The sequence below is a fragment of the Neoarius graeffei genome, chromosome 16 (genome assembly GCF_027579695.1).
Source record: "Neoarius graeffei isolate fNeoGra1 chromosome 16, fNeoGra1.pri, whole genome shotgun sequence".
Classification (NCBI taxonomy): Eukaryota; Metazoa; Chordata; class Actinopteri; order Siluriformes; family Ariidae; genus Neoarius; species Neoarius graeffei.
The window spans coordinates 32,074,532-32,087,586 of NC_083584.1; the positions used below are offsets into that span (position 1 = coordinate 32,074,532).

The window sequence follows — 13,055 nt, forward strand, 5'->3', positions numbered from 1 at the left end:
TTGCACTGACTATGTATTCTGAATATGAGACTTCCTTCTCCTTGCAAGATGTAGTGAGGGAGTGTCCTGAATGACTGAATCCTCCTCCTTCTCTCTGCCACTACAGTGCTTCCTCCATTGACTATATCATCTGTTTCATCTTCCACACACCCAAAATTTGTCCAGTCACGCGAGGACGCAAAAATTCTGCAAGTCCGTCTGTATACAGGGACGTTGATATTACCGTATATCCAAACTAGATTTAGATTTCAGAGAGTATATTTCCAATAATCTGTCCAAAAATAAAATAGATGCATGATTTCATGAGATGTTTCGTGGTTCTCTCTGTTTAAAGGCAGTTCTACTTGAAAACTTTTCCAAAAGCAAAACTGCTTTGTTTCAGGATTATCCAAGCAGCCAAACCCAGGAACAAACTTCCAGCTGATTTAAGAGACATGAAAACCATTGGCTTATTCTGGGAAAAAAAAAAAATATATATATATATATGCAGTTGCTTGAAAGTCAAGACACCAACCATGTTTAGTTATATAACATTTTAAACATTGTTCACATAAATTGGCTCATATCGTGGGCTGTGTTAGGAGTTTTAATGCATCTGGGGCTTTGTGTATAACCAAGTTCTTCTGTTCCCCCCCCCCATCCTTTCCCACCTGTTCTTTATCTCCTATTTATTTATTTATTTATTTATTATTTTTTAAATTTACATCTATGTGCCCAGGGACAGTCGATGAAAATTAGCCAATTGACTAAATCTGACATTCAAATCATGAATACTGATGCCGATTAATGTATATTCATTCATTTAGTAGATTATCCTCAACAGGATGATGGGGGATCTGGAGTCCATCCTGGTAACACTGGGCATGAATCAGGAACACACCCTGGAGCCCATCACAGGGCATCATGTCCACACACAATCACACCCAGGATTTGGCAATGTGTCTTGGCCAGTCCTCCGACTGCGTGTTTTTAGGAAGTGGGAGAAAACTAGAGAACCTGAAGGAAACCCATGAATACACAGGGAGCGCATGCACTGAAAACTAACTTACTTACTGCTGCAGTGGGCCGCGCCCACATAGCACCAACACAAAGGATCGCCATTGCTTCCTGTCCTGTGCTGCCGCCACTGCCTCCTCAAACAAGATACCCGACTCCTGTAAGTCTCTTGAGACCGCATCGCTCCATCGCATGCGTTGCCTGCTTGGACGCCGCCGCCCTGATGGTAACCAATGGAGCAGTATAAGCATGCGTACGACGTGGCCGAGCCATGATAGCCGTTTGTCGCAGGATATTAATTAAGGGAGCCTGACCAGTTCTTTCAAAGATCTCTGCATTTGAGAGGTGGTCTCTCCAAGACACACCAAGAACTCTGCGAAGGCATCTAGTATGAAAAGCTGCTAAGCGCTTCTCTTCTTGTAGGGTGGTATTCCAAGCTTCAGTGCCATATAGTAAGGTTGAGATCACTACGGCTTGATATATTGCCATTTTTGTTCGCAGTCGGATGGATTTATGATGCATAATACAGTAGGTAGAAGTTTATTGAACGCATTCGCTGCCTTTCCAATGCGGTTGTTAAGTTCAGGAGTGAGATCACTTGTGTTATTGTACTTCCCCAGGTAAATGAACTTCTCCACGTTCTCCAACGTGTCCTGGTTGTTCATGGTAATCTCGCACTTTTCCTTCAAGACTGCCATAACTTTAGACTTGGCAGAGTTAACAGATGGCCCTGCTTTGCTTCCCCCTGTGAGGTGGCACACTGTAACCTTTGTTCTGTTTCGTCAATCAAGGCTATGTCGTCTGCAAAGTCAAGATCGGATAGTCTTTGCTGCTGATATCGGGAACTTCTTCGCCGTTCAAGTACAATTCCAGTGTCATTCTTGTCCAGGGTGTGCTTCAACACCCAATCGATCAATATGCTAAACAACAGTGGGGACCATAGCCACATGAAAACTTAGCCATGGTCTAATGGTTAGAGAAGCAGCTTTGTTCAAATCCCTGGTCCAGCAGGAATGGCTGAAGTGCCCTTGAGCAAGGAACCTAACCTCCAACCTGTTCTCCAGGCCGGTCCGGGTACGTTGTACATCGCTCTGGATAAGAGTGTCTACTAAATGCCGTTAATGTAATGTAACCTGAGCTCAGACTCAAACCCTAGAGCTATGAGGCTGAAATACAGTATTACCTGCTTTGCCACTGTGCCATGTGTATTGCTCCTGTTACATAGAGTGCACAAAAGGGAGTTTTTATTATTATTATTATTGCATATGAATGTGTTTGACTTATCATTATACATGCTGCATTGCTTTCTTTCCTCATTTTTAAACAGAAACACAACTTAGTCACTTTAAAGCCCTTCACTTTCTAGAACGCTGTCCATCACGTGCAGAAGTGCATTCCCTGCTGTGGTGTTTGGTACGCCACAGGAACGGGGGACTTCTGAAGACGTGACTGAGGTGAAGTAGTGCAACATGCCACAGGAGCTGCTCTGGGTGCTGAGGAGACTGTTTGGAGGGAAAGGATGTGAGTGGGTTTAAATATTTGTACATAACCCCAGACACACAGCTGCAGTGTGTGTAGCATGAAGCGCCACCCCTCCCTAACCCCATCCGCTTCGTCCAACCACCAAACCTATACACAGTCCAATACAAACAGAGAGACACGCATGCCAAAGGCTTACACACATCAGAAACAAAGGTTCTTTATGTTCTGTATTGTGGAGCTCCTTTGAAACCGGTTAGTAATTGCATGGATACGATGTACATAAACCCATCCTGTTTGAAGGTTTAATTGGCCGTCTTTATCTCTTTGGAAAGGTAATTACTCCCTGCTTATAATTATCATGAAATTTCCTGTGGCATGTCGGGGTCTGCGCGCACACGTTTTTAGTTTCGGAAATAAAAGCTGCAGTTTTTCTTGAAGAGCAGTTTATCTCATGCAGACCAGCCAAATGTTCCCACAAGGTCAAACCCATCAGATATTTCTGTAATTGTGAAGATATTTGGTCCCCACCAAAAACCTGCACCACACAATAAACACAACTCGAATGAGAGATTTACTGCAAGCATAATTTTAATACAAAAAAAAGAACAAAAAAAAAGATTTTATAATCTTAACTTTTCACTTGTACACAACCGCACCCGTTCCAATCTCTTCATCATACTGAGAGAGTTGCACAGACTCGAAAGGTGAATCCGTTTCATAGCCCTTACCCCCCTCCCCTCCCTTAGACACAATAAATAAATAAAAATTACCTTCCCATTTCAACTTTCATTAGATATTCATATGCTTCAACTTGTCAAAGACAAGGCTAAGTGTACAGTCGTTTCATGGGGCGTGTGGTCAAAGCCCCGCGATCCGACTTTCTACACGAGCTTCCAACAACAAATTGGGAAGCAATTTTCGACATGATCTAGAGGCTGTAATCGCTGGCAAAAAGGCCACCAGTGAAATCAGTCAGCTTCGTGGTCCATTATATCAGTAATGACCATTATCAGAAAAATCATTAGAACAAAGGCAAAAAACACAAAGCACAAAATCGTTAGACATAATGTAATACTAGAGTTTCCCAGAATGTGATATTATACCGTAATGAAAAATAAATACACTTTTTTTTTTACACTAGAAAAGAAACCAGCAAAACAAAAATACATTAGGATTATAAATTAAGCATGAAACATTCACAATTTCTTGAAGGGTTTCTCATAACGTGAAGCAACTAAAAGATCTCTGTAACATGATATGTGTAACTAATCATGGTTAAAACACAGGTGAGTGTGCCCGATTTTATTAGCATCAGGTTTAAAAGGAAAATGTCAGTGCATGCGTGAAATTCTGCTGTACGAGTCACTGAAGAAGTGCTCTCAGGATTTTATGACTTTCTACGTTCGTTGGACGTAGAAACAAACAAATGGCCATCAGATGGATATCAAATGCCATCAGGAGTGTTTTAGTGGACTCTTTGTTGAGACAAGAAGGGACGTTGTGGTTACATGACCAAACTTCTGGTTCCCTAACAAGGATGAGATGATTAATCGCTCACCACTTCCTTGAACTGTTGTTCAGTTTGTCCACCATGAAAATTAATTAGCACACAAGCCACACACACACACACACACACACCACATGATCTAGGTGCAGAATACTTTGAGGTTTGCGAGTCGTTTCAGAATAAAATCTGCTAAACCACAAGTAGCTTTGCATACAGTTGAGAAAAGGTCAGACTCATTACCACTGTTTTTTGTTTCACAGAAATTCTAAAGAAATGTGTGCCTATGAGAGTCAGTATTGGAATCGTGGCCGTGCCATCTCTCCCAGTCTCAGCGCTAAAGAGTGGCTCGCCATTGCATATTAACTTGGGCTAAGGTTAAATCCCAGTTCCAGTGGTCGTACCACTCACTCCACGTGTTAGTTGCCTTCCTGCTCAGTCACATGTTCAAGAAACTAAGTCGTCAGTCAAATTGTGACACAAATAAGGCAGCACTGTTATGGTTGTTATCGGGGGCGGTTCTGGGGTCAGCAGCGTCCAGGTGTTTTTAGTACAGCTGGAGGAGCGAAAGATGTTCCAGTTCTCTAATCTCATTAATCCTACACGCCTGTGCTGGTGGTCAGGTAGGTTGAGTGGCACGCACTACGGAGAGAAAAAAAAAAAAAAGTGGTGCAGCATCAACATCAGCGCCTTTGTGCTCCTGTCCCCCATCTCCACCTGTTCATGGAGAAAACGCGCTACTTCTTAGTCGTTGGTGTTTTGGAACTGGGGGTCTTCTTGGAGATGGTTGGGATTTTGGAGGGTTTCGCGCCTGGGCGGCGCGGTGTGTCTGAAGTGTCGGAGCAGGCTGAGCGCGTCTCCATCAGCTCAGAAGCGTCGGAGGCGTCGCTGCCCCTGCGGCTGCTGGCTCTGCTCCCTGCGCGGCTCCCTGCACGACTCGCAGGTCCGCTGGCTGAGGACGTAGTGCGCTTGGTGTCTGAGGAGAAAGACAGACACCGCAAAGTTCAGCATCATGAAATCGGCCAGTTTAAGGAAGCTTCATGAAGACAGGATTAAATGAGTAAAGAAAGTAAAACCAACATGCTGTACAAGATGGTACCAAGGCTGGTTTCACATGGACGCTTTGGTGTCCAAGATGCAGCTCTTTGAACCAATTCATTTATCTACTGTGACCACGTTATTTTGGGCAGTGGCCCCGGAGACCATCACAAGAAAACAAAGAACAGGAAGCCAGGGTACTCTTCACAGCTTAATTTAGCAGGTCCAAGGTCAGATTGGGGACCCTGGAGCTGTGAAGTGGCAACGGTCTTTCCATCCATTTCAGCAAAAACACCACGTACAAAGACAACGCACACCAATACATTAAATAAATGCTCCATCGCTTGTAGAAAAGTTATTCACAGTTAAAAACATGAACAAACTCTCATCTAACCACACGTCAGCTTAATCCTTTACTCTAACCGCAGCTGTACAGGACCAACTGACTGCGAGCCTCAGCTCCTCACACTGCCAGTGTGTTCACAGGTTTACACACACACACACACACACACACACACACACACACACACACACACACCCTTAATAAGGCAGATTAAAGCTGATGTAATAACAGCACTACTAAGCTGTGATGAAATGCTAAAATAATATGCTATAGGACTTTATTTTGGACATGTGCTGCAATTTTGTGTTTGCCTAGTTATTAAAGTAGTCAAATTAACTGGATTTAAGGATCGTATAAAGAGGCGAGCTCAGATAGCAGTGCGTTAGTTACAGTGCATACTTTAGGGCTGTACTTCAGGGTGAATGCTTTTTCTTTTTATTTCTGTACATTGCAGCACTTTGAGAGGAAAAAAAAACAACAACAATGCAGTATAACTGTAATAATTCTTTTGGATATTTCCAGACAGACTTACTCACTTGAACGTGTTCATTCAACATGCTCAACTCTCAAAAAAATATAGAGTAAAAAAATGACTGATCTCAAAAACACACCCAAAATAAAATCAGCAAAACACATGAATGTTTTTGTAGCTAGATAACAAAACGTCCCTGTGAAAACAGCAGCAATAATAATCTCATCTCATTATCTGTAGCCGCTTTATCCTGTTCTACAGGGTGGCAGGCAAGCTGGAGCCTATCCCAGCTGACTACGGGTGAAAGGCGGGGTACACCCTGGACAAGTCGCCAGGTCATCACAGGGCTGACACATAGACACAGACAACCATTCACACTCACATTCACACCTACGGTCAATTTAGAGTCACCAGTTAACCTAACCTGCATGTCTTTGGACTGTGGGGGAAACCGGAGCACCCGGAGGAAACCCACGCGGACACGGGGAGAACATGCAAACTCCACACAGAAAGGCCCTCGCCGGCCACGGGACTCGAACCCAGGACCTTCTTGCTGTGAGGCGACAGCGCTAACCACTACACCACCGTGCCGCCCCAATAATAATAATAATAATAATAATAATAATAATAATAGACCGCTCTGTATTTCTGTAATTTCCTGAAAAATTCTGCACGCAGTCGGGGTTAGAAACCCTTCATTCTGTGTGCGGTTCCTCACCAGAGCGCGCCGGTTTAGCAGCAGGTGTGGTTCCACCATTTTCACCCGTCAGAGATCCACGGCTGGAATGGAAAGGTGGCCTTTTAAGCTTGGATGAGGAGCCTCCCTGCAATTAGAGAAATCCAGAAATTGACCTGATGCAATGCAGCCTTTATGATGTCTAATCCCTGAAGGATTCATGTTCTAGCACGGTTCTAAATGAAGACGACACTTTGCATAGATTAATGTTTGGCTAAAAACATGCTGACTTTAAACGCTACAAATGACACAATTTGTTTTCTAATTCAGTATTCTAAAGTCACGCAAATTGGAGTTAATCTGACTGAAGCTTTGTGGATCTGCTGCTTTGACATTTCTATTTGCTAAAATAACACAGACCCTTTTCCTCTTCAAGCTCTTTTCTGTTAGTGTGTTAGGGCTTTTGGGGGAGGGGAGGCAGTGTGTTACCTCGTGCCCAGGGGTGTGGCCGTGCTCTGGGCAGGACTGGCACTTGGATGGAGTTGGAGTTTTACTGTGTGCCAGCCAGGGCTTGGCATAGCCCCGCGTTTGAGATTGGGAGGACTGGGAAATGAGCAGGCAGGGAGGAGGAGGATAAGGAGGTGTAGAAGGAAGAAAGTGAGGGTGGGGGGAAAGCATTTGGAGGGAGGGAAGGAAGGGAGAAGGGGAGGGCAGGGGAGGGATCGGGCAGCGAGCGAGTACCACGGCACAGCATAGTGCAGTGTATCGGGCAGGTGGCGATGAATACAAACACAGGGTGAAATTGTGGAGGAGGGAAAAGTTTAAAGCAAGGAAGGGAAGGAGGACCAAAAAAAAAAGGACAAGAGACAAAACCCCAGAGATGACCAAGTGATTTTGACATGCAGAAACAACAATAAACACAATAACCCAACGTGAACCAGTGAAAATGGGAACATAAGGAACAATAACAACATGATGGACAAGAAAAGACACGAACCTTTGTAATGGAAGATAAACAGACTATAGACATATAGCAGGGCTGTCCAAACTTATCAGCAAGGTTTACATTCCAACCAATCAGGAACCACATGTGATGTGTATGTATATATATATATATATATATATATATATATATATATATATATATAGTCCTTCAATCGACTACCCTGATTGGCTGGAATGAAAACCTACCGACACACCAGCTTTTTGGGGATAAGACGGACAACCCCGATATATCGGATTATCATATTTGCGTAATTATTTTCAATAGAGAATAAATGCATATGAACACGAACACCACCAAGAGACAGAAGAGTCAATCTAACAACTAGTGATCTAAAAGAAGACGACTGAGAGTCTAACACACGCGACTGTGCTGTGTGTGCAGATGTGGAGCTTACCCTTGAGGAGGCAGTGGGCGTAGCAGGGGCAGAGGGCACTGAGGCACAGCTCTGCGCACTCTGCGAGGCTGAGGAGGAGGAGCGCGTTGGAGAGGCCGTGCGTGATGAAGGCTTGGAGCGTCGGCCACGGGAGCGGAAGGCTGCCATACCTTGTGAGGCTCCTTCGGGAAGAATGAACTTCTCGCGCAGCTCCAGGTTGGTACGTCCACGTGCTGCATTGAGACGGAGGGACAAGAAGGGACGACAAAAGTAAAAGCGTTAACTAGTTCGAATCAAACAGGACCATTAGGCAGTGAGCAGCCCGAGAGGAAAAAAAAAAATAAAAAATCACTGCTCCGGGTCAACGGACGCGTCAGTAAATCCACGTTAACAGTAAGTGGCGGACACAGTGCAGGAGTTTAATAAGGGATATGAGCAGTAGGGCAAGCATCCTCACTCTGAGGGTTGCGCTCAGTCAGTGCCAGACACAGATGCCACTCCAAAAGCATAGCCTTTAATCTCAGAGAATCCACCACTGTGCACTTTGGAGTGCTCAGTGCTAGTAGTGGGCTTTGATAGAAAACCAAGAGGCGTGGCTGGTTACGGTTCAGGCACACAAAAACACTAGATGCCGACACAAGCCTCTGGTCCAGAGAGACAGGAAGAAGGATTCTACAAAAAACAGATACCAAACGCTGCAGGCCTAGCACACAACACACAGCCCAGAGCAGCCAACCACAGACAGAGGCAGGCAGAGAGACTGGAGAGAAGAGAGAGAGAGAGAAAATGAGAGGAAAAGGGCAGAGGGGGAGAGGGCTGTGCGCAATAGCAGTGGTGCATTATAGACGTGGTCACTAGCCATCCTAAAGACTGCAACACAACCCCATTTTCCATGGACTCGAGCAACAGCAGGGCAGCTGTTAATTGGCGGCACACCATATAATTTCTTCTCCATAAGCCAGGTATAGTCTGTAATTCATTCCCCATGAGCAAACCCTTTTAAGAGCTGTTTGGTGCAATATTAGAAACCCAGTATTGCCACACCCAGTTCTTGCTTTTTTGATTTTGTGATGCTCATCAGGGATACGCACAGAAAAAGCGCAAAGACCAGGCCCGGCTGAATGAGAATGAGAAGCGTGACGCTAGCTGGCATGAGACTGAGACGTCCCCACACACATACCCACACACCAAAGCACCAACACACACCCACACGTAAAAGGACAAAAGCAGTGAGGAGATGGATCTGACTTTGGTCAATGGATTTAGAGTATGAGTATTGACAGGGTGGAGGGATGAGGTCAGACTGAAAGAGTGAGAGACAGCCAGAGAGGAAGAGAGAGTAGGAGTGAGGTACCTCTGCAGCAGAAATAGCCAGGAGTGACTGCCACTGAGAGACATAAGAGACAACATGAAGTAAACTCAAACACACATTTCACCCCACTCATACAACTTGGAAGAAAGAAAGCTTTCATACCCTCTCACATATACACAAACTAGAGATATATTATATGGCCATTAAGTCCATGTGCTCAGTTTACACCGTCATCGTGTCATTTAAATGAGGACTCTGGAACGTGTGATCCAGCCCTCGATGCTGTAAAATGCATAGCCATAATACGAACACACAGCCGGGAGAGGACAGTTAGTTTAGTGCTACAATCAGCCAAGCACAGCACAGCACAGCACAGCAACTGAAGATGATCTGAGTAAAAGCAGGAGAGACAAAAAAAAAAAAAAACTAAGAGGAAGTCAGACAGAGAGAAAGACCCAACCTATACGAGATGATATGGAGCAGCTGGAGTCGGAGCGAAGGATTTTAAGTCCTGGGTGTTGCACTGGGGAGAGAGAGAGAGAGAGAGAGAGAGAGAGGGAGGGCAGGAAAGGGAAGGGAAGGGGGATAGGGGAGGAGAGACCCAAGGAACATGCATCATGCACTATGATTCAAAAAGTGTGAGCGAGTGAGACAGAGAAAGAGAAATATATAAATCATGCATGTAAAAAATTAAGAAAAAGACATGGCAGATGATCAGAGGTCTGAAAGTTCCAAAGATGTTTCAGAGACATCCACAGCAGAAAAAAAGTGTCAAAATGGGTGATTGAGTGATTACATAAATAACTGATAGACCTCACAGTGCCTTGAACTGAAATGGACTTGATTGGAATTACGTCACAAAGCTACACAAAACACCCTGTAATATTGGGTTGGGATGAAAAATCAATACAAGTTTGCAAAACTATTTACAAATTAAAAGATAAACAAACAAAAATTGTAATGGAGCAAAATGTGTAGAAAGGTTCTCTGGTCTGATGAGACCAAAACTGAACTTTTTGATCTTGGCAAAGAGTGTGTTACACTTGGCAGAAACCCAATTCACCTCATCACCCTGTGCACATAATCCCTAAAGTGAAGCATGGTGGTGGTAGTGCATGCTGTGGGGGGGTACTTTTTTTTTTTAATATAAGCAGGGACTGGGAAACTAGTCAGGGTTGAGGGTAAGATGGGTGGAGTCAAATGCAGGGCAATCCTAGAGAAAAACCTGTTCCAGGGCCCGTTTACACGAGGACGCTGTCGGGTAAAAACGCCTAAATATTTTATCGGAAGTGCCTTTCGTCTACACGGGGACGGCGTTTCCGAGGCTGAAAAACGGAAAAAAATTGAAAACGCCTTCCAGAGTGGATAAGTTAAAAACAGCCCCCGTTGCATATCCGTCTAAACTACCCAATACGCGAAACTCTGCTCGGATCTGCTCACGTCAGGTACGCGTTTACGTCATACATATGTCATATACTGTACATGCCAGCCCGGGAAGTAAGAAAGTAAGTAAAAAAGTAAGAGCATGTCTGATTACATCGATCCAACGGACCTTCAAGCTGCTCTGGCAGCTTTAATAAACGTCCAGGAGTCCTTCGAACATCTATACCGAATCTGCACATATACCGTTAATGAACAGAGGCGGGTATAGTATGCTCTTACTTTTTTACTTACTTTCTTACTTACCATAGCCAGAGTAGTCAAAGTTTTCACGGCGCAGATGTGCAGATCAGACAAGACGGAAGACGTTGCGCATGCGTGCAGACATAGCGGAGGTCTTTCACAGCACCACCTAGCCGCCTGGCATGCACATCCAATTGAATTCCACACATTTATGCGTCACCGTATAGACGCAGATTTCCTCCTTGAAAACGGTCGTGTAGACGCGGAAAAAAGTGAGAACGAAAACGGACTTCTGCGTTTTTGTTTCAGACCGTCCCTGTGTAAAGTGGGCCCCAGTCTGCATGACACTGGGGCAGATTCACTTTCCAACAAGGCAATGATCCTATGCATACTGCTAGTGGTTCAAAAAGAGAGGCCCAAAATATGCTAGAAGAATCCAGGGCAAACTGCTGTTCACCAAATGATCTCCATCCGAACTGACAAAGCAATTTGGCCAAGAAGAATGGGCAAAAACGTCAGGCTCCAGATGTTTAAACGCTAATAGGGACATATCCCAGAACACCTGCAGCTCGAACTGCAGCCAAAGATGGTTCTACCCATGGGGGTGAATAATTATGCCACCAACAAATGTCTGCTTTTTTTTGTTTAGTTAACCTTTTTGTTACAATGAAAAAAATATTTTGTACTGTTAAAGCTCATCAGGGGAGGCTCATCTCAATGGGCTAGTAGGACTACGCCCCCTGTCTTTCAAAGGTAAAAGAAAAATCAATACAAGGTTTCATATATTGGGCATCCACATCTGATCTGCGGTTAATGAATATTTTAAAGAGAGGATTATGAGAGATTTTTTAAAAAACAGACTGTTACATCACCACTTGCAGTCATACAAAAAAAAAAAAAAACCCCAACCCACACAGAATGGTATGAAGCGAGGCTGTGGGTTCACTGTAACAAGCCCAGAGCTGGAGGCAGAGATGCTCTCTGCTGTAGGTTCATGCAGCCAATCAGCAGTCATGTGACTACACAGCGCGACACGCCCACCTAGTTCTGCGCTCCAGTGGGCTAATGTATTCAAGCCCATTTTGGTGACGTTTCCGTAATACATCAGTAGGTGTGTTACAGACTCAGTCACAGGTGTAATGAACAAAGTGGATTATTCACTCCGTCATTACCATTCTGCTAAAAATATGCTTGGACGAGTAACTGAAAGTTGCTAGACTGAGCACACGTCTAAAAAGTACACAAAAGGACAGACTACAAAACCGCAAGTTTAGTGTTTTTTTTTGGTTTGAACAAAAGGGTTACAACTTTTCTGTGTACTGTTTGTTATTCAGATGAGAAACAGTTCGGATTCAAATGGCAAACATTACATCTAAACTTTTAAATCATATTATTTCAACTGTACGCAACCCCCCCCCCCCAAAAAAAAGAGAGAAAATTACCACCAGCAGCCACTGAATGTTAGAAATACTGCATAAAACAAATTTTTTAAAAATCCTAATCGTGTCAATTTGAATTTGCAGCACTAGAAAGTCCAACAGGGGATGAATACTTATCCAAGGCACTGTACATCATAAAAGAGAGAACAAGTGAGCAAGGGTGTGTCATTGTGACTGTAAGGGGTTCAGATCCTGTACAGATGTCTGGAACATGTCCTACCCAATCCAACACATGAGCTTCCTTGTACACAGCTGCTCCTGATGTTTGGGTGTATGAGTGCGTGCTTGTGTAAATAAGTCTTACCTCTGCAAGGGTCGTTCTTGACCAGGAACTCGTCCAGCGCCATCCAGCCCCCTCCCACACGAACCATGACTGTACTGCGCAGGATCCGCACCAGACGCAGCTGCTGAGAATCCCCAAACTGAGGGAGTGGGAGAGAGACAAAGTGCAGGAAGGAAGAAAAGAAAAAAAAAATGCAATAGAAGAAGAGATAAAGGAATCGTATTAGAATCATTTGATGAGTTGAGATTCTTCAAACCTTACAAATAAGAAAAATAAATAAATAAATAAATAAATAAATAAATATATATATATATATATATATATATATATATATATATATATATATAAACACAGAAAAAAAATAATTACATCATGCAAAAGAACATGCATAACTAGAGTGTAGATGATTCAGGATCAAGCTCAGCCCAATATTCCATAGTGCTCCAAAAACTCTAAAAATTTTACCATAGTATTTTAAAAGCAAATGTGTTCAAAATAATAAAACATT

The 13,055-nt window shown here is 43.8% G+C and overlaps 1 protein-coding gene across 10 annotated transcripts in view; it reads right to left on the minus strand.

The window, feature by feature from the left end:
* Positions 1-3,048: 3,048 nt before the first annotated feature.
* macf1a (microtubule actin crosslinking factor 1a) overlaps positions 3,049-13,055 on the minus strand; it is a 413,795-nt gene continuing 403,788 nt past the window's right edge. For 7 of the 10 annotated variants that reach the window (XM_060942802.1, XM_060942794.1, XM_060942793.1 and 4 more), the window contains 6 exons: positions 12,569-12,686; positions 9,663-9,725; positions 7,912-8,123; positions 7,001-7,114; positions 6,554-6,659; positions 3,049-4,958 (listed from right to left, as the gene is read on the minus strand). In XM_060942802.1, coding sequence (XP_060798785.1) covers positions 4,720-4,958; positions 6,554-6,659; positions 7,001-7,114; positions 7,912-8,123; positions 9,663-9,725; positions 12,569-12,686 — 852 coding nt within the window. In that variant the 3' untranslated portion in view covers positions 3,049-4,719. The remainder of the gene's footprint in view (positions 4,959-6,553; positions 6,660-7,000; positions 7,115-7,911; positions 8,124-9,662; positions 9,726-12,568; positions 12,687-13,055) is intronic. The other 3 variants (XM_060942796.1, XM_060942795.1, XM_060942798.1) reach the window with 2 other exon arrangements.